The 26950-nt window shown below is 41.1% G+C and overlaps 1 protein-coding gene across 1 annotated transcript in view; it reads right to left on the bottom strand.

Moving 5' to 3' along the window:
- Positions 1–26950, bottom strand: part of BANP (BTG3 associated nuclear protein) — a 1088809-nt gene that overhangs the window by 1021089 nt on the left and 40770 nt on the right. The window contains exon 2 of the mRNA XM_053701244.1: positions 7589–7735. Within this exon, the coding sequence (XP_053557219.1) occupies positions 7589–7661 (73 nt within the window). The 5' untranslated portion in view covers positions 7662–7735. The remainder of the gene's footprint in view (positions 1–7588; positions 7736–26950) is intronic.

Raw genomic sequence — 26950 nt, 5'->3', positions numbered from 1 at the left:
GAAACATGCGGCTGTAGCGACAGGGACAATGCATGAAATTGGTTGTAGAAGGTAACCCTGCTGAACAAACATCTTTTTAAGCAAACCTTCTAATTTTTTATCCATAGGATCTTTGAAAGCACAACTATCCTCTATGGGTATAGTGGTGCGTTTGTTTAAAGTGGAAACCGCTCCCTCGACCTTGGGGACTGTCTGCCATAAGTCCTTTCTGGGGTCGACCATAGGAAACAATTTTTTAAATATGGGGGGAGGGACGAAAGGAATACCGGGCCTTTCCCATTCTTTATTAACAATGTCCGCCACCCGCTTGGGTATAGGAAAAGCTTCTGGGAGCCCCGGCACCTCTAGGAACTTGTCCATTTTACATAGTTTCTCTGGGATGACCAACTTGTCACAATCATCCAGAGTGGATAATACCTCCTTAAGCAGAATGCGGAGATGTTCCAACTTAAATTTAAATGCAATCACATCAGGTTCAGCTTGTTGAGAAATGTTCCCTGAATCAGTAATTTCTCCCTCAGACAAAACCTCCCTGGCCCCATCAGACTGAGTTAGGGGCCCTTCAAAAATATTAATATCAGCGTCGTCATGCTCTTCAGTATCTAAAACAGAGCAGTCGCGCTTACGCTGATAAGTGTTCATTTTGGCTAAAATGTTTTTGACAGAATTATCCATTACAGCCGTTAATTGTTGCATAGTAAGGAGTATTGGCGCGCTAGATGTACTAGGGGCCTCCTGAGTGGGCAAGACTCGTGTAGACGAAGGAGGGAATGATGCAGTACCATGCTTACTCCCCTCACTTGAGGAATCATCTTGGGCATCATTGTCATTGTCACATAAATCACATTTATTTAAATGAATAGGAATTCTGGCTTCCCCACATTCAGAACACAGTCTATCTGGTAGTTCAGACATGTTAAACAGGCATAAACTTGATAACAAGTACAAAAAACGTTTTAAAATAAAACCGTTACTGTCACTTTAAATTTTAAACTGAACACACTTTATTACTGCAAATGCGAAAAAACATGAAGGAATTGTTCAAAATTTACCAAATTTTCACCACAGTGTCTTAAAGCCTTAAAAGTATTGCACACCAAATTTGGAAGCTTTAACCCTTAAAATAACGGAACCGGAGCCGTTTTGAACTTTAACCCCTTTACAGTCCCTGGTATCTGCTTTGCTGAGACCCAACCAAGCCCCAAGGGGAATACGATACCAAATGACGCCTTCAGAAAGTCTTTTCTAAGTATCAGAGCTCCTCTCACATGCGACTGCATGCCATGCCTCTCAAAAACAAGTGCGCAACACCGGCGCGAAAATGAGGCTCTGCCTATGCTTTGGGAAAGTCCCTAAAGAATAAGGTGTCTAAAACAGTGCCTGCCGATATTATTATATCAAAATACCCAGATAAAATGATTCCTCAAGGCTAAATATGTGTTAATAATCAATCGATTTAGCCCAAAAAAAAGTCTACAGTCTTAATAAGCCCTTTTTGAAGCCCTTATTTACAATCGTAATAAACATGGCTTACCGGATCCCAGAGGGAAAATGACAGCTTCCAGCATTACATCGTCTTGTTAGAATGTGTCATACCTCAAGCAGCAAGAGACTGCTCACTGTTCCCCCAACTGAAGTTAATTGCTCTCAACAGTCCTGTGTGGAACAGCCAAGGATTTTAGTGACGGTTGCTAAAATCATTTTCCTCATACAAACAGAAATCTTCATCTCTTTTCTGTTTCTGAGTAAATAGTACATACCAGCACTATTTCAAAATAACAAACTCTTGATTGAATAATAAAAACTACAGTTAAACACTAAAAAACTCTAAGCCATCTCCGTGGAGATGTTGCCTGTACAACGGCAAAGAGAATGACTGGGGTAGGCGGAGCCTAGGAGGGATCATGTGACCAGCTTTGCTGGGCTCTTTGCCATTTCCTGTTGGGGAAGAGAATATCCCACAAGTAAGGATGACGCCGTGGACCGGACACACCTATGTTGGAGAAAACATCTCTAAAATTTCACACTTCCTTACACAAGACACAACTAAGATTTTAATCCACTCTCTCATTCTTTCCCGCCTCGATTACTCCAACTCTGTCCTCTCTGGTCTCCCCACCTGCTGCCTAGCTCATTTACAATCCATAATAAATGCCTCTGCCAGACTCATCTTTCTTACACGTCGCTCTTCATCTGCTGCACCTCTCTGCCCGGGACAATAGGGCATGAGCACATTCTCAAATAAACCTCTGGTACGAGCATATTCTTAAATAAACGTCTGGACTCTGCAGATAAACAATCTCCAACATTATGTGGTAGCGAAAACGTGCTGCAACCTCCGGGGGAAAACACGCCACCCTGCATGGAAGAACCATAAAATGGGTTACCCGCATGTGCAGTAGTATAATTTGATAGGGAACTCGCCTCTCGGAGGACAGGACCCCCAGAGGCCGATGGCTCAGCAGTCTCTTGATTTCCCGAGCCCAAGGAACCAGGCACTCTGAAATGGCATACAGAACAAAACTGGTTAACAGGAGTCAACGAGGCCCCTCCGGATTCATCACCGGACACAAAATTTGAATCCGAAATAAAAATAGTCTCAGTATCAGAATCCTCCGTAACTGAATCTGAAATTAACACACAGTCTCAGCATCAGAATCCTCCATAACTGGATAGAGGATATTTAAATATGGACTAAAATAGTAAAAACAAAAACGGCAACTGACACCCCCAATGGCTGGGGCACTCACCACCTCCTATGACCAGACCCCTGCCGACTAGAAAATTTCCTTCACCACGCGGTCGGGAATGTGGAAATGGAAAACGGAGCCACGCCCGAACAAAGGGTGAACCGTACAGTCCAAAAAAAGCATGCCCAACCAAAAGGCTGCGTCACTTCCAAAGGTCTCAATGTTCCAACCACAAGCCCAGTAAACATTACACATAAGCAGGTTGAATCACATAACAAACATGATTATAACCCCCCCCCCCTGTTCAATAACCCCCTCAGGAGATAGTAACCCTCGATTCCAAGATACTAAAAGAGACTCACTGAGACCCTTATGTATAGTTAGACCCGCAAGGTGGTAGCCTCTCGGGAAACATTCACATTACAGTACATTGACGAATACAGTAAAATTAAACTATCTTGCCGGAATCTACGCCGTGGAACAGGAACACTGTCCTTCAAGTGTGACGGATAGAAGCATCGCCTACACCATGGACTTGAGAGAAGAAAGCAGGCAGCGAAGCGAAGTTCAACAATGCCAATTGCTTCAGGAGCTGTTAATATGAGTCGGGATGGTTTCACAGAAAGAAACTCCCTGCATCTCCGGACTCTAACTTTCATCCAAGCCCTCACTGAGAGACTGACAGGACTACTTAAAACTCCTGTCCCATGCCGAAGAGTATTACCCTCCATAAGAGACAAAAACAAAAATTAAAAATTCTGACACTTCTCTGCCATCCTCCTGGGACGAAAGGCAAAGAATGACTGGGGGATGGGAGAGTGGGAGGAGTATTTAAGCCTTTGGCTGGGTTGTCTTTGCCTCCTCCTGGTGGCCAGGTTCTTATTTCCCAAAAGTATTGAATGCAGCTGTGGACTCTTTGCATTTAAGAAGAAAAAAAAAAAAAAAACGGTCCCAATAACCGAACCAGGTTGAACAAGAATGTAAAAATGGACATCCAGCGCAGCAGCTGGATTTGAATCATCAACCTTCGAGTTGTAAAGCCGTAAAGACTTTAGTCAGGAAAAACCTCCCGGAAGAGAAAACAGAGGATTCTATCTGAGCAAAGAGAGTAATAAACTCTGCACAAAATCCTCAGACTCAAAAAAGGACGGGAACCCCTCCCCTTATTGGACCTTTCACCAACAGTGTAATGACACTGTGATGATTACCGTGACAAGACTACAAAAGTCACCTAATCCAGCAGGACGAAATTAAAAACTCTATTCTGGCCCCTAGGACCTTCGCCCCATATGATACAGTATCAAGAGACCATCCAGAGACCCAAGACGACAGGTTCTGCCTGTCCCTTGGGATAGATCGACTCGTTCTGTCTGGACCATAACTATAAGAGCTGAAGGCAATTCCGCTGGATTGCAGCTCAAAGGAACCTATGCACTAGTACCACTGGGTCCAGAAACAACCCAAGTGGCGAAAATCCAAAAGATAGAGTCCACAAGAATCCCGAGCTCCAAAACAAAAACTATCCAAAACAGATTAGAAATTAAATCTGTTAAACTCACAAAAAAGAAATTCTAAAGGGTGTGCAAAACGAACAGGTCCTCCCTTAGTATAACACAAACCCTGAGATCCGCCTGATCGACCAGGACTGGGAACCTCTAACATCACCAAAACCTCTCTCAGAAGTAAACGCAGGCGTGCCAATCTAAGTCTAAATGCCAAATCCTCTGCAGTCGGAGGAATCAAAACAGGCAATTTCGACCCAAGAGGTTCTACCGCTGAAGACTCAGAGGGAACCGCACCTCCCGATAACTGATCTGGCACAATCGTCATCTTACACTAAGGCCCATGTGTATGAGAGCACGGATTAACCCTTCGCTTAACCGTAGGAGGAAGAGGCAAACTCACCAGAGATGACCATGCAAAAACGCGCAATAACCTCCGGTGGAAAAATGTCTCCCTCAGAAGAAGGAATAATAGCACTTAGGGGAACTGTTTGTGTAGGATAAGATTCTAGGGAACGTACCTCAGGGGACGAGGGATCTGCAGAGGTAGACGGCTCAGTGGTCTTTAACATCTCAACATTGTTTGAAGAGAACACTCTATTGTGGCATACGGAATATAATTGAGCAGACTGGATTACCCGGTACTCCTCACAACATACGCAGGTATCGAAATCTGAATCAGTGGAATCCTCTAGCATATCCAAACTCTTCATTATTTTAAATAAGAGCTTTAAACAAAAAACAACAACTGGCACCTTAAACCCCCAATGGCTGGGGCCCTCTCCACCTCCTATATGACCCAGACAGGTAGAGAAATTATCTCTCCTCTACAGCCACTTGGTCAGGAATTGGAAATGGAAAACAAGACGTGACTACATCCAGTCACATGGTGCCACATACAGGGCCCCCCTGATAAGTAAAAGTGCACCAGGTTAATAAAACTGTGCAGCTCTATAAACTGTATGTTCCGTATCAGCCTAAGAGCCTAAAATGTCTCCGTACACATACGCAGTCAAAATCACATAACAAACATGATTAAAAAAGGACCCCACTGTTCAACAACCCCCCTCAGGAGATATTAACCCTTGATTCCATAAAGATAAAGGAGTCCCACTGAGACCCTGTCTTCTATCATTAACATGTGTGTAAAAATGAAACGATCTTACCAGAATCCAATCCGTAGAACAGCAACACGGTTCTTAAAGTTTGACAGATAATATCAGCGCCTCTGACATGGACTTGAGTGAGGAAAGAAGGCAGCGAAACTCGCCAACGCTGATTGCTTATAGAAGCTGGGATGGTTTCGCAGACAGACTCTCCCTGCATCTCCAGACTCTAACTTTCATCATTGCTCTCACTGAGAGGCTGACAAGACCAATTAAAACTCCAGTTCCATCCTGAAGGGCAGATACCCCTATTAAGGAACTACTCTGAAAAAACACTTCTCTGCCAACCTCCTGTGACGAAAGGCAAAGAATGACTGGGGGATGAGAGTAGTGGGGGAGGTATTTAAGCCTTTGACTGGGGTGTCTATTCCTCCTCCTGGTGGCCAGGTTCTGTATTCCCACAAGTAATGAATGCAGCTGTGGACTCTCCCTGTATTTAGAAGGAAATAGCATGCTCTGAATCATGAAAGAAACATGGTCAAGCCTTCATGTGGTATCAGATTATAATAAAATGTTCAAGTAAATTACTATTTCAATTTCTCTGATATTCAAATGCAGCATTATATGAGCTTAGATTTCTGTCTTATGGGTCAGAACAAAAGCTAAACTAAATACAGAAGGAAATGGAAAGCAAGTAAAAGTGCCTAACAACTACAAACAAAGCTGTGGTGCTGCAGGGCTTATAAAAATGAGCCAGGCTCTCAGACATTGTCAAACAAAAAACAGAGCTGAATCCCTTAAACAAAACAGTATCAGCCTATCAGCATTTTTTGTAGAAATTGTAGCATATATATAATGGATAAGGTGAGCCAATGAAAAGGATTTTCTTTAAACCATTTATAGAGAACAGCTCTGCTGTGGAGAATACGCAATTCGAGGAAGTGATTGTTTAATACGGTTTTAACTTTATTAATCTATAATTTATTAAAGGTTCTATCAGGTTTATGTTTGCATCTTGCTTTTCAACACAAGCATACAATCTGGTATGTACGGTACTAACAGTCTTGCTTTAGAAACTGGATCCCTAAATTAAGTTTAGGAATGAGACTTCATATAACCAAACATTCAGTTAAGAGCAACATATTGTTGTGCTCAGTCAGTGAGGTCAGTGTAGTTAAAGTGACATTCCGGTCAAAATTTAAATGGACATAAATGAATTACATCTTTGAATAGAAACATATATGCAATATACATGTATTGGCAAAAATGCTTCTAGTAAAATATATCACTGCTTAAGTGTTAGCATTTTCTCTGCACGTGCATATGAAGCATAGATAGATATTCTCAGTGCCACAGCATTTTAAATAATGCAACTGCTCAGAGTGCCAGTGGGGCTTGTATCATGTCAGCAATTAACAAACTGAGTCATTACCAGATGGTACAAGCACCATAGGCTCTCTGAGCAAGTGCTGTGTTTAAAATACAGGTGCACAGTGCATACTTAAATACTCATTTGAAACAGCTATATCTTTTATTAGAAGCATTTTTTCTTCTATTCAAACCTGAAATTCATCCATGTGGATTCCAATTTTGGCTGGAATGTCCCTTTAAGTTTTCTTGAAATTATATATGTCCTTTGTACTTCCCTTTTTGCTTGTAATATTATCTTATCAGAGTCATGTTTGTATAGGGATCAGAGAGCAGTGGAAGGGTAAAACTAATAGGATCAGAGCCCGGAGAAGCCAATCATTTATTCACTTTTGTAAAACCTCCTCTTTTTTTTTTACGGATTATAAGATTACAGAATTATATAGAATCAAACTGTCCTCCAATAAGTACTGCTTCCCATCACAGCTGCATTAATTGATAATGTATATTTTAAAATGAAACTGGAATGGTTTCTTTTAGAAAAAGAGATAAGCATTTTCAGTACAAATCTTGAAGAAATCTTTAAGCCGGGCAGCAAAATAAAACAGAACCACTTAAAGCGTGCATGGAATTTACCAGCATGCGCTAGCAATACATAAAGCATTGGCTGTGTTATCTACACTGGGTAAGAGATGGCTTAATTAACTTACAAATAAATTGCAAACGAAAATGCAGTTAATATACATCAAGCAATATAAAGAATGCTTTAATGGCCATTCAAAATAAGCGAATAGAACTATAGCAATTTACAATGCACTGATAGTGTATCAACATGGAAGCATTTATCAAAACAGTGGATTATAAAATGCAGTTTAATTCAGATACACATTTACAGGACAAGCTATATGCTCGTATTACTTACTTGGGTGATGATCTGAGTGTAAATCTTCCACTGCTATCTGAACTACTTCCGCCAGTTCCTGCCCTGACATCATTGATAGAAAAGCAGAGATATCCAAGTCAACGATAAACTAAGGTATGTGCAGGTATTTACGTTACCAGTATGCTCCTGTGGAAGGAACAGAAATATTATTACTCCACCAAATAAAATTTGAAACCTGTGGGTTTTACATAAATAATATTTATTAAATTATAAGCAACAATTCACTTCTCTTTATATTTGTGCCAGCTACCCTCTGCAGCACTAGTAGACAGCCTCAGGAGAAAATGCTGTAACTGAGCTCCCCTTCATTCATAAATATTACTGGACAAGTCCACTGATATGATCACAGGTATACTTGTAGGGCATGGATCCATTCATTGCCTATAGACATTTCAACAGACAGATATAACTGAAAAGAGGACAACTTTGATTATTTGTTTTGAGAGTTGGACCTATATTTCTAGGACAACTATGAGCAATAACTAAGTCTGTTAGACACTACACAGTGTCTCTAAGCTGTACCGCAAAGTCTGGGGCTTATCTCATTACCCTTTCACTCATAATACATCCACAGATATCCCAACTCTCCCTGAAGTTCAGGGAGCCTCCCTGATTGTAATAGCGGCTCCCTGATGCCAGCATATGGAGTGCAATCTCTCTGAAACTCCAAGTACTATGATCCAATGTGGCCCAAATCAGGAAAAGTGTTTCTTTAAGGAATGCCTTTAGTTGCTGGGACGTTATAGAACCCTCAAAGAATGCATCAGTAACCAAAAAGCCCCCCTGATTTTAATAAAATAAAAAAACAAATACTACCTTATTTACTGCACGTAATTAAACTTCGTATTCTAAAATATCTGAGCATTCAACAAGCGTATGGTCACTGGAAAATAGGTTTGTTGTATGTGGTTGTGCAATAAAGCTACTTTTTTTTAATGTGACTTTAGTGAGAAGCTACTTTAATGATAAGTCTCTATCTTATTTTGGGTTTAAAGGTGCCCAATATATAACTGGGAGGGGGGGTGGCGGCGCAGTAGCGGGAGAAGCCATCTCCCTGAAATTAGTTTTTGCAGGTTGGGATGTCTGCATCCATCCATGAATATGTTGCTCTTTAGAAAGGATTCAGGAGATATCCCAATAGCCACAATTTACCGATGATAACAATAATATGCATTAAACTCCCTCTAAGGCTTGCATGCCTAACTAATGATGACTAGGCATCTGTATGACTAGACTGACCATATTTCAGGGCTTTACAAACCCGAGGAGGCTACTAACTCCATATATCCATCAAAAATACCACTATCTGGTTCCTAAATATTACTACTGGCTTTTCATTTTTAAATAGATTTATTGAAGCCTCTATGAATCCCTGATTTTATTCCCACAACTATGTCACTGAGATAGGTCTCCAACTGAAGTGGTATTACATAAAGAAGCACACCATATATATGTGTGAGAATAGCAACAGACAGTTTAGAGTAAGATACTGCAAGGATAAGCTACTGGGGCATTCTCTATAAGTTGGTATTAGAGTGTAATTGTGGCATGCATCGGGTCTAGGATCAGATGTGGGAACAGAACTTACATAAAGGGGATGCACAGAGCATATCCTAAATCCAATGCATTATTTAAAATTACATAAAAAAGAATCCTATTGATTAAATATTAAAGGGACATTAAAAAAAGGAATAAATACCCAATATAATAATATATTAAAGGGATACTAAACCCACATTTTTTCTTTCATGATTCAGATAGAGCATGCAATTTTAAGCAACTTTCTAATGTACTCCTATTTTGAATTTTTCTTCATTATTTTGCTATCTTTATTTGAAAAGCAAGAATTTAAGCTTAGGAGCTAGCCCATTTTTGGTTCAGCACCTGTGTTGTGCTTGCTGATTGATGACTCAACAAGCACTATCCAGGGTGTTGAACCAAAGATGGGCCGACTCTTTAGCTTAGATTCCTGCTTTTCAAATAAAGATAGCAAGAGAACCAAGAAAAATTGATAATAGGAGTAAATTAGAAAGTTGCTTAAAATTGCATGCTCTATCTGAATCATGAAAGAATAAAAATGGGTTTAGTGTCCCTTTACAAGCAAAGATTAGCCTAAAAAACACAAGTAGATGTATTTTAAATTTATATTAGTCTTTAAATGGATATTTTCTTTTGTGATTCAGATAGAGCAAACATTGTTAAAGTGCTTCTCAATTTAGTTCTATTATCATTTTTGCTTTATTCTCTTGATATCCTTTATTGAAGGAGCAGCACTGCACTACTTGGAGCTAACTGAAGACACAAGTAAACAAATGGCACAAGGCATATATATGCCGTCACCAATCAGCAGCAAGCTCACAGCTCCTGAGCCTACCTATGTATGCTTTTCAACAAAGGATACTAAAGGAACAAAGCAAATGTGATAATAGAAGTAAACTAGGAAGTTGTTGAAAAATTATCTGATCTATTTGAATTCTGAAAGATTTTTTTTGGGTTCTATGTCCCTTTACGTATTGAAGAAATAAGTGTTAGTTTTAGTTTCTATAAAGCACTTTAGTTTGTATAAAGTAACAGGCACCGCCTGTTGAATGCTGGGTTTCCCTTATCCAATCTAATTATGCCAAGGACAATTGTAGACACATATAATATGGTTGTGTGGAATATGAGTAACTATATAACATACACAGCAGAATCCAAATATTAAAGGAGGTTTACAATGTATATTGAGTATATTTACTAAATACTATACTCCTGTAAGAAAACATAATGCACAAAATACATATTAATTTAAAAATAATGCCAATATTCATCATGTATATTCTCTACTGGAGCCTGATGATTAAAATGATGTTCAGTATCACTAAAACTAGATTACCTGACCATAGACTACTAATTAGAGTTACTATTAATTAAATATTTTAATAAATATAAGAAATAAAAAAGGGAAAATAAGATAAAAACATAATTTATGCTTACCTGATAAATTCCTTTCTTCTGTAGTGTGATCAGTCCACGGGTCATCATTACTTCTGGGATATTACTCCTCCCCAACAGGAAGTGCAAGAGGATTCACCCAGCAGAGCTGCATATAGCTCCTCCCCTCTACGTCACTCCCAGTCATTCGACCAAGGACCAACGAGAAAGGAAAAGCCAAGGGTGAAGTGGTGACTGGAGTATAAATTAAAAAATATTTACCTGCCTTAAAAACAGGGCGGGCCGTGGACTGATCACACTACAGAAGAAAGGAATTTATCAGGTAAGCATAAATTATGTTTTCTTCTGTTAAGTGTGATCAGTCCACGGGTCATCATTACTTCTGGGATACCAATACCAAAGCAAAAGTACACGGATGACGGGAGGGATAGGCAGGCTCTTTATACAGAAGGAACCACTGCCTGAAGAACCTTTCTCCCAAAAATAGCCTCCGATGAAGCAAAAGTGTCAAATTTGTAAAATTTGGAAAAAGTATGAAGCGAAGACCAAGTTGCAGCCTTGCAAATCTGTTCAACAGAGGCCTCATTCTTGAAGGCCCAAGTGGAAGCCACAGCTCTAGTAGAATGAGCTGTAATTCTTTCAGGAGGCTGCTGTCCAGCAGTCTCATAAGCTAAACGAATTATGCTACGAAGCCAAAAAGAAAGAGAGGTAGCGGAAGCTTTTTGACCTCTCCTCTGCCCAGAGTAAATGACAAACAGAGAAGACGTTTGTCGAAATTCCTTAGTTGCCTGTAAGTAAAATTTTAGAGCACGGACTACATCCAGGTTGTGCAGTAGACGTTCCTTCTTTGAAGAAGGATTTGGGCATAAAGAAGGAACAACAATCTCTTGATTGATATTCCTGTTAGTAACTACCTTAGGTAAGAACCCAGGTTTAGTACGCAGGACTACCTTATCCGAATGAAAAATCAAATAAGGAGAATCACAATGTAAGGCTGATAATTCAGAGACTCTTCGAGCCGAGGAAATAGCCATTAAAAATAGAACTTTCCAAGATAACAACTTTATATCAATGGAATGGAGGGGTTCAAACGGAACACCCTGTAAAACATTAAGAACAAGGTTTAAACTCCATGGTGGAGCAACAGTTTTAAACACAGGCTTAATCCTGGCCAAAGCCTGACAAAAAGCCTGGACGTCAGGAACTTCTGACAGACGTTTGTGTAACAGAATGGACAGAGCTGAGATCTGTCCCTTTAATGAACTAGCAGATAAACCCTTTTCTAAACCTTCTTGTAGAAAAGACAATATCCTAGGAATCCTAACCTTACTCCAAGAGTAACCTTTGGATTCACACCAATATAGGTATTTACGCCATATCTTATGGTAAATCTTTCTGGTAACAGGTTTCCTAGCCTGTATTAAGGTATCAATAACTGACTCAGAAAACCCACGTCTTGATAAAATCAAGCGTTCAATTTCCAAGCAGTCAGCTTCAGAGAAGTTAGATTTTGATGTTTGAAGGGACCCTGTATCAGAAGGTCCTGTTTCAGAGGTAGAGACCAAGGTGGACAGGATGACATGTCCACCAGGTCTGCATACCAAGTCCTGCGTGGCCACGCAGGTGCTATTAGAATCACTGATGCTCTCTCTTGTTTGATTCTGGCAATCAATCGAGGAAGTAACGGGAAGGGTGGAAACACGTAAGCCATCCTGAAGTCCCAAGGTGCTGTCAGAGCATCTATCAGGACTGCTCCTGGATCCCTGGATCTGGACCCGTAACGAGGAAGCTTGGCGTTCTGTCGAGACGCCATGAGATCTATCTCTGGTTTGCCCCAACGTCGAAGTATTTGGGCAAAGACCTCCGGATGAAGTTCCCACTCCCCCGGATGAAAAGTCTGACGACTTAAGAAATCCGCCTCCCAGTTCTCCACTCCCGGGATGTGGATTGCTGACAGGTGGCAAGAGTGAGACTCTGCCCAGCGAATTATCTTTGATACTTCCATCATAGCTAGGGAGCTTCTTGTCCCTCCCTGATGGTTGATGTAAGCTACAGTCGTGATGTTGTCCGACTGAAACCTGATGAACCCCCGAGTTGTCAACTGGGGCCAAGCCAGGAGGACATTGAGAACTGCTCTCAATTCCAGAATGTTTATTGGCAGGAGACTCTCCTCCTGACTCCATTGTCCCTGAGCCTTCAGAGAATTCCAGACGGCACCCCAACCTAGAAGGCTGGCGTCTGTTGTTACAATTGTCCAGTCTGGTCTGCTGAATGGCATCCCCCTGGACAGATGTGGCCGAGAAAGCCACCATAGAAGAGAATTTCTGGTCTCTTGATCCAGATTCAGAGAAGGGGATAAGTCTGAGTAATCCCCATTCCACTGACTTAGCATGCACAGTTGCAGTGGTCTGAGGTGTAAGCGTGCAAAGGGTACTATGTCCATTGCCGCTACCATTAAGCCGATTACCTCCATGCATTGAGCCACTGACGGGTGTTGAATGGAATGAAGGGTGCGGCAAGCACTTTGAAGTCTTGTTAGCCTGTCCTCTGTCAGGTAAATCTTCATTTCTACAGAATCTATAAGAGTCCCCAGGAAGGGAACTCTTGTGAGTGGAACGAGTGAACTTTTCTTTTCGTTCACCTTCCATCCATGTGACCTTAGAAATGCCAGCACTAACTCTGTATGAGACTTGGCAGTTTGAAAGCTTGAAGCTTGTATCAGAATGTCGTCTAGGTATGGAGCTACCGAGATTCCCCGCGGTCTTAGTACCGCCAGAAGAGCACCCAGAACCTTTGTGAAGATTCTTGGAGCTGTAGCCAACTCCGAATGGAAGAGCCACAAACTGGTAATGCCTGTCTAGGAAGGCAAACCTTAGGTACCGATAATGATCTTTGTGAATCGGTATGTGAAGGTAAGCATCTTTTAAATCTACAGTGGTCATGTACTGACCCTCTTGGATCATAGGTAAAATTGTCCAAATAGTCTCCATCTTGAACGATGGAACTCTTAGGAATTTGTTTAGGATCTTTAAGTCCAGGATTGGTCTGAAAGTTCCCTCTTTTTTGGGAACCACAAACAGATTTGAGTAAAACCCCTGTCCCTGTTCCGATCGTGGAACTGGATGGATTACTCCCATTAACAAGAGCTCTTGTACGCAGCGTAGAAACGCCTCTTTCTTTGTCTGGATTGTTGACAATCTTGACAGATGAAATCTCTCTCTTGGAGGAGAGTATTTGAAGTCCAGAAGGTATCCCTGAGATATTATCTCTAGCGCCCAGGGATCCTGAACATCTCTTGCCCAAGCCTGGGCGAAGAGAGAAAGTCTGCCCCCCACTAGATCCGATCCCGGATCGGGGGCCCTCAATTCATGCTGTTTTAGGGGCAGCAGCAGGTTTCCTAGTCTGCTTGCCCTTGTTCCAGGACTGGTTAGGTTTCCAGCCTTGTCTGTAGCGAGCAACAGCTCCTTCCTGTTTTGGTGCAGAGGAAGTTGATGCTGCTCCTGCTTTGAAATTACGAAAGGAACGAAAATTAGACTGTCTAGTCTTGGCTTTGGCTTTGTCCTGAGGCAGGGCATGGCCTTTACCTCCTGTAATGTCAGCGATAATCTCTTTCAACCCGGGCCCGAATAAGGTCTGCCCTTTGAAAGGTATATTAAGCAATTTAGACTTAGAAGTAACATCAGCTGACCAGGATTTTAGCCACAGCGCCCTGCGTGCCTGAATGGCGAATCCTGAATTCTTCGCCGTAAGTTTAGTAAGATGTACTACGGCCTCCGAAATGAATGAATTAGCTAGTTTAAGGACTCTAAGCCTGTCCGTAATGTCGTCCAGAGTAGCTGAACCAATGTTCTCTTCCAGAGACTCAATCCAGAATGCCGCTGCAGCCGTGATCGGCGCAATGCATGCAAGGGGTTGCAATATAAAACCTTGTTGAACAAACATTTTCTTAAGGTAACCCTCTAATTTTTTATCCATTTGATCTGAAAAAGCACAGCTATCCTCCACCGGAATAGTGGTACGCTTAGCTAAGGTAGAAACTGCTCCCTCCACCTTAGGGACCGTTTGCCATAAGTCCCTTGTGGTGGCGTCTATTGGAAACATTTTTCTAAATATCGGAGGGGGTGAGAACGGCACACCGGGTCTATCCCACTCCTTAGTAACAATTTCAGTAAGTCTCTTAGGTATAGGAAAAACCTCAGTACTCGTCGGTACCGCAAAATATTTATCCAACCTACACATTTTCTCTGGTATTGCAACTGTGTTACAATCATTCAGAGCCGCTAACACCTCCCCTAGTAATACACGGAGGTTTTCCAGTTTAAATTTAAAATTTGAAATATCTGAATCCAGTCTGTTTGGATCAGAACCGTCACCCACAGAATGAAGCTCTCCGTCCTCATGTTCTGCCACCTGTGACGCAGTGTCTGACATGGCCCTAATATTATCAGCGCACTCTGTTCTCACCCCAGAGTGATCACGCTTACCTCTTAGCTCTGGTAATTTAGCCAAAACCTCAGTCATAACAGTAGCCATATCCTGTAATGTGATTTGTAATGGCCGCCCAGATGTACTCGGCGCTACAATATCACGCACCTCCTTCTGAGCGGGAGATGTAGGTACTGACACGTGAGGCGAGTTAGTCGGCATAACTCTCCCCTCGTTGTTTGGTGAAATTTGTTCAATTTGTACAGATTGACTTTTATTTAAAGTAGCATCAATACAGTTAGTACATAAATTTCTATTGGGCTCCACTTTGGCATTGCAACAAATGACACAGGTATCATCCTCTGAATCAGACATGTTTAACACACTAGCAAATAAACTTGTAACTTGGAAATACAATTCAATTAGAATAATATTAAAACGTACTGTGCCTTTAAGAAGCACAGAAGATCTATGACAGTTGAAAATTAATAAATTGAAACAGTTATAGCCTCAATCCTTGTAAATAACACAACTTTAGCAAAGGTTTAATCCCATTAGCAAAGATAACAAATTCTGAAAGCAGGAAACAAATTACAGAATAAACGTTTTTTATCTCAGTCAAACTATAATTCTCACAGCTCTGCTGAGAGAAATTACCTCCCTCAAAATAAGTTTTGAAGACCCCTGAGCTCTGTAGAGATGAACCGGATCATGCAGGGAATACAATGAGTTGCTGACTGAAATATTTGATGCGTAGTAAAAGCGCCAAAAAACGGCCCCTCCCCCTCACACACAGCAGTGAGGGAGAACAGAAACTGTCAGAAAACAGATTAAGCAACTGCCAAGTGGAAAAATAGTGCCCAAACATTTATTCACTCAGTACCTCAGTAAATGAAAACGATTTTACATTCCAGCAAAAACGTTAAACATAATCTCTAGTTATTAAACAGCTTTATGTATTTCTTACAGTGTAATTCTAGTGAAGTACCATTCCCCAGAATACTGAAGTGTAAAGTATACATACATGACATTATATCGGTATGGCAGGATTTTCTCATCAATTCCATTGTCAGAAAATAAAAACTGCTACATACCTCTATGCAGATTCATCTGCCCGCTGTCCCCTGATCTGAAGTTTACCTCTCCTCAGATGGCCGAGAAACAGCAATATGATCTTAACTACTCCGGCTAAAATCATAACAAAAACTCTGGTAGATTCTTCTTCAAACTCTGCCAGAGAGATAATAACACACTCCGGTGCTATTTTAAAATAACAAACTTTTGATTGAAGATATAAAACTAAGTATAATCACCATAGTCCTCTCACACATCCTATCTAGTCGTTGGGTGCAAGAGAATGACTGGGAGTGACGTAGAGGGGAGGAGCTATATGCAGCTCTGCTGGGTGAATCCTCTTGCACTTCCTGTTGGGGAGGAGTAATATCCCAGAAGTAATGATGACCCGTGGACTGATCACACTTAACAGAAGAAACAGTATATAGGTACGTGGCCCGAGTGAAAAAAAACACATGGGAACGAGAAATTAGTTTTAGCATAATTTGTTACAGCTGACCAAGTTTTGAATGTTAAAGTTTGGTTGAAGCAGGTCAGTTTCCAAGATGCTAGTATGCGTTTCTGACTTTCCTAAGCCACAGTGGTAGCAATAAAACATTGGCACTGATCACACGAAACTGGCGCTGCTTCCTAGATTCAAAAACAGACAGAACAATTTCCAGTTCCGCTAAGGTGCAGTCAATGACTCATAACTTATGGGCCGCTATAAAGCACATGCGTATTAGTGCCAAATAAACAGCCAAGAAAATATTTTATGGAGTTGGACTTTACAGGACTAAAAGACACAAAAGTGTCATTGTTTTCAAATGAACATAAAATGAATACAATCCCTTCTAAAAGTTTTGATTTAATTAAATGTACTACTGGGAAGGTACAGCAATATTAATTTAGACTGAGTATTTTCAGTCAAAAAGCATGCTCCATTTTTTTTAAATAGGCTGCAAAGGGAGAGTAGCCAAAAAATGGAATTCCCTTCTAAGGGTCAGATTAGAAGTGGCGCGCAAACATTTGCGCCTGAGCAATAAGGGGTTTATCGTGGGGTTTTGCGCTAGTCAGGCTTACCGCTGGTATCCAGAGTTGAAAATAAATGTGATCGCTTGAGCACAATCTGATTTACACTGGAATGATAACCGTGACTTCAGAGATCTGGTTAACTGTTTCATGAAACATAAAAGTTGCGCAAAACACATCAAAAGTGCATTACAAAGTATAGTTACACTCACAATCACACAATCTAAAACTATTAAAAAAAGATATGAGGTCTCAGGTGCTAGAAAAATAAAAGGTAAGCAAAGGGGCTTTAACATTGAGATACATGATACATATACATGTCTAAAGATGGATACATGTGTTTATATGTGTACATATGTATTTACAGACATATACAGTTGTGCTCATAAGTTTACATACTCTGGGAGAATTTATGATTTCTTGGCTATTTTTCAGAGAATATGAATGTTAACACAAAAACTTTTCTTTCACTCATCGTTAGTGTTTGGCTGAAGCCATTTATTATCAATCAACTGTGTTTACTCTTTTTGAATCATAATGACAACAGAAATTACTCAAATGACTTTGATCAAAAGTTTACATACCCTGGTGATTTTGGCCTGATAACACGCACACAAGTTGACACAAAGGGGTTTGAATGGCTATTAAAGGTAACCATCCTCACCTATGATCTGTTTGCTTGTAATTAGTGTGTGTATAAAAGGTTAATGAGTTTCTGGACTCCTGACAGACCCTTGCATCTTTCGTCCAGTGCTGCACTGACGATTCTGGATTCTGAGTCATGGGGAAAGCAAAAGAATTGTCAAAAGATCTGCGGGAAAAGGTAGTTGAACTGTATATAACAGGAAAGGGATATAAAAAGATATCCAAGAAATTGAGAATGCAAATCAGCAGTGTTCAAACTCTAATCAAGAAGTGGAAAATGAGGGGTTCTGTTGAAACCAAACCATGGTCAGGTAGATTAACTGAAATTTCAGCCATAACTGCCAGGAAAATTGTTTGGGATGCAAAGACAAAGCTACAAATAACTTCAGGTGAAATACAGGATTCTCTGAAAACATGTGGTGTGGCTGTTTCAAGATGCACAATAAGGAGGCACTTGAAGAATGATGGGCTGCATGGTTGAGTCGCCAGAAGAAGCCATTACTACGCAAATGCCACAAAGTATCCCGCTAACAATACGCCAAACAGCACAGAGACAAGCCTCAAACCTTCTGGCTCAAAGTCATTTGGAGTGATGAGACCAAAATTGAGCTTTTTGGTCACAACCATAAACACTACATTTGGAGAGAAGTCAACAAGGCCTATGATGAAAGGTACACCATTCCTACTGTGAAAAACGGAGGTGGATCGCTGATGTTTTGGGGATGTGTGAGCTACAAAGGCACGGGAAATTTGGTCAGAATTGATGGCAAGATGAATGCAGTATGTTATCAAACAGAACCCCTCATTTTCCACTTCTTGGTTAGAGTTTGAACACTGCTGATTTGCATTCTCAATTCCTTGGATATCTTTTTACATCCCTTTCCTGTTATATACAGTCCAACTACCTTTTCCCGCAGATCCTTTGGCAATTCTTTTGCTTTCCCCATGACTCAGAATCCAGAAACATCAGTGCAGCACTGGATGAAAGGTGCAAGGGTCTGTCAGGAGTCCAGAAACTCATTGACCTTTTATACACACACACTAATTACAAGCAAACAGATCACATGTGAGAATGGTTACCTTTAATAGCCATTCAAACCCCTTTGTGTCAACTTGTGTGCGTGTTATCAGGCCAAAATCACCAGAGTACGTAAACTTTTGATCAGGGTCATTTGGGTAGTTTCTGTTGTCATTATGAGTTAAAAAGAGTAAACACAGTTGATTGATAATAAATGGCTTCAGCCAAACACTAACCATGAGTGAAAGAAAAGTTTTTTTTTAAATAAAAGATAGTGCACAAAGCATAAAACTCCCATAAACATTATCAAACACTGGTCCCCAGCCTAACTGGAGCCTCCTCTATCAAACCTTATATTGCACTAAGCAAATGCTGGTCTACACAAAGGGCCATACATCTAAATTTTAAAAGTGCCTCCAAAATTGCCCTTAGAGCTGCCAGAGGGCTGTACAGGGTTAGAGGCTTCCCTTATAGTGTTCAAAATGATAACAGAACCTTTAGGGACCTGATACAGAGAAAAAAATGTGTCATGAGGAGAGCAGGTTAAGTTTCCTGGCTATGCTGTACCTGTGTCAGAGTACCTACATATAGACTCTGGGATGTATGTGTGCTGTGTAAAATCACTTATCTTACACAGCACCTCTCCATTGGCTTACCAGGCATTTCAATGTCAATGTAGCTGCAGCAGTATCTAGTAGAGAGCCCATCCAGTGCAGGTATCGAGTAACGCAGAGAATTGCAGTAGGAAATATCTGAGTCCCTCAGGGGAGGCTAGGCACGAGTACCTGCGACGCCTGATGGTAGTTATGGCTGAAGTCCCGTTAGGGAAATTCTGTGCACATAACAGGGTATTCCTGTGTCCCTGTATCATTCTGCTGTGAACTTTTTCTTCTATTCTCAACCATCTCCTACAAGGCAAAGAACAAAACTAGAGAGAGATGGGAGGGATTTTAAGCTCTGATATGGGTTATTGACCTCCTCCTAGTGGCGGGAAATATATCCCATATGTTATGAAGGACTGTGGACCATCATCATTTTATGAAACAAATAGAAATAATACATGTAATCATCGCACATTTTTAATATAACTTTCATTGATCAAGTTTTAGTTTTATTTTGCAAAAGTTAATCATTAACATTACTAATTTTTAATATTGCACCTTCGTTAAAATTATTTTTTTTCTTTTAATTCCATTTTCCAGAGATAGCCAATCATTTTGCCGTACGGCTCTACAAGAAAGGGAAAAAAAATCTCATTGCAGAGCTGCTCATGTGCTCTGATTCCAATTAGACTAATGATCTCTGTGTGCATGCATGTGTTACACATGCACATTATCTACCATTTGCAGTCAATAAATTGTTTTAAAATTTAGGAGCCATTAAGAATATTTAGGAGCCAGAAATACTTAAGGAGCCAAACAGTTGTATTTGTATACATATATACAATAGAGAATAACGCAAAAAGTTAGGAGCCAGAGGTAAAATTCTCGGAGACAGGGACTTGTGGCTAAGAAAATCCCAAATAACATCAATCACATCTGAGATGCGCTCTATAAGTTACAGAGTAGCGAAAGACTGCAGCGCTCCCTTAAAACCTAAAAAGTTTATTTAGCTATCAGATTTAGATATTAATCGTGTTTGCATAAAATGCATAATATGCATATACTGAGACAAACTAAACAAAAATAAAAGAATATTTAGCTTTGCATAAGAAATCTTTTTTTTATTAAAGGCAAATTATCAATTGTCAAAATAATATGCATTAAACATATGTTTTTCTAATTAGGCTTTGCAAACACAAAAATGTTTAATTTTTATGATTTCATATTACAACTTATACAATAATACTGCTCATTACTACAGAGGAATCACGCTTTCTTGTTTTCTCTAAACACTAGCTCTGATCTACAGCTTGATGCTCCGCAAATAAACAATGGAGCGGCTGACGAGCATATGTGCATGCGTTGCATTATCAATCTCGGGAGCACGCGTTGCTTACTACATAGAAAGCAGATGGGACCGTTCTCTACGTCACTACACAACAGAAAGATGAAATTTAGGGGGCGGAGGAAGCGGATAAAGCTAGTAGAAATAAACATTTAATTTGTTAAAATTCAGAATACATATTTAAAAAAAAAGTTTGCAGTTTTAGTATTTAAGTTATATAGACGTTAAAAAAAAGCCTTTCAAATTGGTAACATTTACCATCACTTTAAGGAAGACTTAGAAATATACGTACACTAACTAGAAGAGTTAGGTGCCAGCATTAAAGGGACAAGAAAACCAGCCAGTGACAAGAGGCATATATATCTGCTGCCACTAATCTGCTCAAAAGCCTATATAGGTATACTTTTTAACAAAGGATACCAACAGAACAAAGCAAATTAAATAGAACTAAATTGTAAAGTCGTTTAAAAAGTAGGTCATGAGATCAAAACCAAGAACTACTAATTAATAACATAATTTATGCTTATCAGATAAATGAATTTCCTTCCTGGCAGGGAGAGTCCACAACTAAATTCCTTATTGTTCGGAAATACAACACCTAACCACCAGGAGGAGGCAAAGACACCCCAGTCAAAGGCTTAAATATCCCTACCACTTCCCCTATTCCCCAGTCATTCTTCCGAGGGAACAAGGAAAAGTAGGAGAAACATCAGGGTATAAAAGGTGCCAGAAGAAATAATATAAAAAGGGAGCCGCCCAGCAAAAAAATAAATTACGGGTGGGGTCCTGAACTCTCCCTACCAGGAAGGAAAGGAATTTATCTGGTAAGCATAAATAATGTTTTCCTTCCATAAGGCAGGGAGAGTCCACGACTTCATTCCTTACTGTTGGCAAAACTATACCCAAGGTCCAGAGAACACTGAATGAATAATAGGAGGGAACAGAACAAAAGAGGTGCACCCTCTTCTGAGGGCACCACAGCCTGCAAAACTTTTCTAATAAAATCTGCTTAGAAAAAGTATGTAAGGAGGACCAGGTGGCCGCCTTAAAAATCTGATCCATTGAGGCTTCGTACTTAAAAGCCCAAGAGGAAGCCACTGCTGGAATGAGCCGTTATCCTCTCAGGAGGCTGTCTTCCCGCTGTCTCATAAGCTAAGCGGATGACACTCCTCAACCAGAAAGATAGATAAGTCATAGTAGCCTTCTGCCCCTTACGCTTCCCCGCATAGATGACAAACATAGAGGAAGATTGTCTGAATTCCTTAGTAGCCTGAAGATAGAACTTGAAGGCACGAACCACATCTAGAATGTGAAGCAAACGTTCATTCGCTGAAGAAGGATAAGGACACAAGGAAGGAACAACAATTTCTTGATTAATGTTAGGATTCAACACCACCTTAGGGAGGAACCCTAGTTTAGTGCGTAAATCCGCCTTATCACCATGAAAAAACAGATAAGGGGGACCCCATCGCAAAGCAGAAATCTCAGGGTGGCGGTTAATCAAGGTTTAAAACCGCATATGCGGTTAATCGCCTAGCCCTAATATACACACACACACACAGATACATACATACATACACACACAGATATACATAAATACACACAGTACATACACACACACATACACAGAGATACATACACACAACAAGATACATACACAAATACACACACACATACATATACACACACACACAGAGATACATACATATACACACAGAGATACATACATACACACACAGATACATACACACACACACAGATACATACACACACACACAGATACATACACACACCACACTGGAGTTCAGGAAGGGGGAGGAAATTGAAGAGAGAGGAACGTAGTAAATATTTACATTGAGAGAGAATTGAACAGTGACACCTGCAGGCAGAAATTAAAAAGTAAAGGCAAAAAAAAAAAAAAAAATCTGCAGAAACTGTAAATTTTCTGCGATGAGATAGCACATCGCAGTATGTTCTGCCTTGGGGCCCTGGCACGAAGGCAGAGAAAGGAGTCTGGATTTAGAAGTCATATCCGCAGACCAAGACTTCAAGAGCCCGGCAGGCTAGAACCACAAAGCCAGCAGCCTTTGCATTTATGCGAATAATCTGCATATTTGCGTCACAGATGAAGGAGTTAGGAATTCTCAGTGCCTTAATTCTCTCCTGAATATCCTTGAGGGGAGTCTCCACCTTAATGAGCTCTGACAGACTGTCGCACCAGTAGGTAGCTGCTCCAGCAACCACGGGTACAGCTGCCGCTGGTTGAAATAAAAACATCTTCCTCAGAAAAGTTTCCATTTTTTTATCCATAGGCTCTTTAAAAGAAGAACTATCCTCCAGAGGGATAGTAGTGTGCTTAGCCAGCATGGAGATAGCACCATCCCCCTTCGGGTTGGAGCCCCACAAATCTTACAGAGTCAGGGACCGGGAATCATTTTTAAAAAGTAGACGAGGGGGTAAAAGAAGTTCCTACTCTTTCCCATTCATTACTAATAATGTTTGCCATCTTAACTGGCACAAGAAAAGTCAGAGGTAACTTCCTATCTTTGTAGTCCCTGTCTAATTTAGGGATCTTAGGCTCCTCAGGGAGTGTAGCCTCTGGAACCTCTAGAGTAGACAGAACCTCCTTTAATGAAAAAACGCAGATGCTCAATTTTAAATCTAAAAGGAGGGTTCCTCCGCTGAAGGAGGTTTAGTAACTAAAGTCTCCGACTCAGAAAGTTCACCCTCTTAAGCTACAGAGGTTAACTCATCCTCGGATAGCTGGGATATAGTAGCTAAATCCGACAAATATTTAGATGACTCTAGGTCAGGAGAACTATGTTTAACCTTTCTCTTGTATTTGTTAGAGCGAGGTAAGGCACTCAGGGCCGCAGACACCGTCAATTGTAACTGCGCGGTAAAGTCCGCTGGAAACAAGCCCCCTCCAGATGGAGGATTAGTTGAGTCGCAGGGAACTGCATGTGGAGTGGGTAATGTAGAGAGGGTAGAAATTTCTCAGGACTCAGTTTCCTGAGAATTAGACGGCTCAGAAGGGCTAATAGTGCTATGAGTATTAGCAGGCTTGTCTCCCTTCTTAGATTTTAGAACAGTGTTTAGGTGAATGGAACAAAATTTAGCAGGTGGGCAAACCACAGCCTCCTCACAATATAAACAGGAATTATTCATCAGTACAGAAGGAGCGGAACCTTCTAATGTAGTATCATTCCTCCATAGTCCTCCATAGTTTTGTATATACCCACAGAAGGGCAATCAAAAAACATAAATTATGCTTAACTGATAATTCCATTTCCATCTGCGAGAGGAGAGTCCACTGCTTCATTCATTACTTGTGGGAATTAAGAACCCGGCCACCAGGAGGAGGCAGACACCCCAGCCAAAGGCCCAAACACCTCCCCCACTCCCCTCATCTCCCAGTCATTCTGCCAAGGGAACAATGAATACTAGGAGAAATATCAGGATATAAATGGTACCAGAATAATAATATTAATTTTAGGTCCGCCCATAGGAGCAAACGGGCAGGAGCAGTGGCCTCTCCTCTGACAGATGAAAATTAAATGATCAGGTAAGCATATTTTACGTTTTCCATCTTAATGGGAGGAGAGTCCACTGCTTCATTCATTACTTGTGGGAACAAATACCCAAGCTCTAGAGGACACAATGAAAAAAAACAGGAGGGTAAAAGGAGGCAGACCCTATACTGAGGGCACCACAGCCTTGCAGAACCTTTCTCCCAAAAACAGCTTCCGCCGAAGCAAAAACATAAAAAAAGTACGTAAGGAGGGCCAAGTATCCGCCTTACAAATCTGCTCCATAGAAGTCTCATTCTTAAAGGCCCAAGAAGAGGCCACAGCCCTAATTGAGTGAGCCGTAACCCTCTGAGGAGGCTTATGTCCCGCTGTCTCATAGGCCAAACGGATAACGCTCCTCAACCAAAAAAGACAGTTAAGTGGAAGAGGACCTCTGCCCCCTACGATTCCCTGAATACACAACAAATAAAGACTAAATCTGTCTGAAATCCTTCGCGGCCTGAAGATAAAACTTCAAGGCTCGAACCACATCCAAGTTATGAAGTAACCTTTCCTTAGACGAAAAAGGGTTAGGACACAAGGAAGGAACTACTATCTCATGACTGATGTTATGATTTGACACAACCCTGGGAAGAAACCCCAACCCAGTGCGAAGCACAGCCTTATCAGCGTGGAAAACCAGGTAAGGGGGCTAATATTGCAAGGCCGCTAACTCAGAGACTCTGCGAGCCGATGCAATAGCCAGAAGAAATAGAACCTTCCAGTAAAGAATCTTAATGTCAAGCGCATGCATAGGCTCAAACAGAGCCCTCTGCAAAACCTTAAGAACCAAGTTTAAGCTCCAAGGAGGAGCAGAAGTTCTAAATACCGGTCTGATTCTGGACAAAGTCTGAACAAAGGACTGAATAACAGGAAGCTCCGTTAGCTTCTTGTGTAACAGAAGCGATAAGGCCAAAATCTGTCCCTTTAAGGAACTGGCGGCAAGACCCCTATCCTGACCATCTTGGAGAAAAGCCAGAATCCTGGATACCCAAGGGATATTAACCCTTGATTCTATACAGATAAAAGGTGACACACTGTGACCCTGTCTTCTTGCATTATCATATGTGTATAAATTAAACAATCTTACCAGAATCTATGCCATGGAACAGGAACACGGCCCTTCAAGTGTGACAGGTTAGTAGCATCACTCCTGACATAGACTTGAGTGCATAAAGCAGGCAGCAAAACTCATCAACGCTGATTGCTTAAGGAGCTGTTAATCATGAGTCGGGATGGTTTTGCAGAAAAACTCTCCCTGTATCTCCGAATTCTAACTTTCATCCATGCTCTCACTGAGAGGCTGACACTTACTACTACTTAAAACTCCAGTCCCATTTCGAAGCGTACTACCCTCCATAAGAGACTACCCCAATCTTCTGACACTTCTCTGCCAACCTCCTGTGACGAAAGGCAAAGAATGACTTGGGGATGAGGGGAGTGGGGGAGGTGTTTGGGCCTTTGGCTGGGGTGTCTTTGCCTCCTCCTAGTGGCCGGTTTCTTAATTCCCACAAGTATTGAATGAAGCAGTGGACTCTCCTCCCATTAAGATGGAAAGAAATGCTTTTATTTAAAAAATTACACCTTAATACTCCCAATGGCTGGGGCACTCACAACCTCCTAGACCCAGACAGCTAACAGAGAAAACGCTCTCCTCAGGATTGATGTCTGCAGCAGGATCTTAGGAAATGAAAGAGACTGCATCCGGTCACTTGGTACGTAATACAGGACTTCCCCTGTTATGAAAAAGGGTGCCAAGCTATTATGAGCTGTGCAACACTTCATAAACGAAAGTGGAACTTGTTTGTTCCAAGCCAAAAACGAACAGCCTATGAGCCTAAAAAAACCTCTCACATTAACCAGATATAAATCCCCAAACTGTTCAAATAATCTCCCTGAAGAAGATATTAACCCTTGATCCTATCGAGGTATAAAGACGCCACACTGTGACCCTGTATAGCGTTTTGAAATGTATATATAAAAAGCGGTCTTACCCTCCAGGATCCATGCTGTGGAACAGACACAGCCTCTCAAGTGTGACAGTCTTGCAGCAGCGCTTCTGACATGGACTTGAGTCTGTAGCAGCAAGCAGTGAAACTCGTCAACACTGATTGCTCAGGAGCTGTTAGCGACAGTCTGGATGGGTTCGCAGAAAAACTTTCCCTGCATCTCCAGGCTCTAACTTTCATCAATACTCTCACTGAGAGGTTGACATGATTACTTAAAACTCCAGTCCTTTCTCGAAGGGAACATACCCTTTACAGGACTATCCAAATCTTCAGACACTTCTCTGCCACCTCCTAAAGTGACGAAAGGCAAAGAATGACTGGGGGATAGGGGAAGTGGGAGGGATATTTAAGCCTTGCAGGAGTAAAAAAAAAAATAAACAGATCTATAAATCAGTAGAGCAGGCACCCACATAACAGAGAGTGGCAGCCTGACCATGTCAACCCTGGTGAATGAGACCAGTACAGAAAGCAGCTGCACTGAGCTCAGCTCCACAACATTTCTTAGCAGTACTTTGACTTCCCATGTCTTGTTTTAGGTCATACAAAAATTATAAGGGGAGCTGAAAGCTCAGCAAGGTTGAGTAAAGACAGTGAACAGTCACTGGTCAGACAATCTTATACGCCAACCTCCTACAGCTATAGAGGTACACCCACATAATTATTCTTGTCAAGTCAGTAAACTTCCAGCCCTCACCATTAGGGCAGTAGA

This window comes from Bombina bombina, chromosome 1 (assembly GCF_027579735.1).
Source record: "Bombina bombina isolate aBomBom1 chromosome 1, aBomBom1.pri, whole genome shotgun sequence".
In the NCBI taxonomy this organism is placed as follows: domain Eukaryota; kingdom Metazoa; phylum Chordata; class Amphibia; order Anura; family Bombinatoridae; genus Bombina; species Bombina bombina.
The sequence above is the reverse complement of the archived record's forward strand: the minus strand, read 5'-3'. Positions and strand labels throughout refer to the sequence as shown.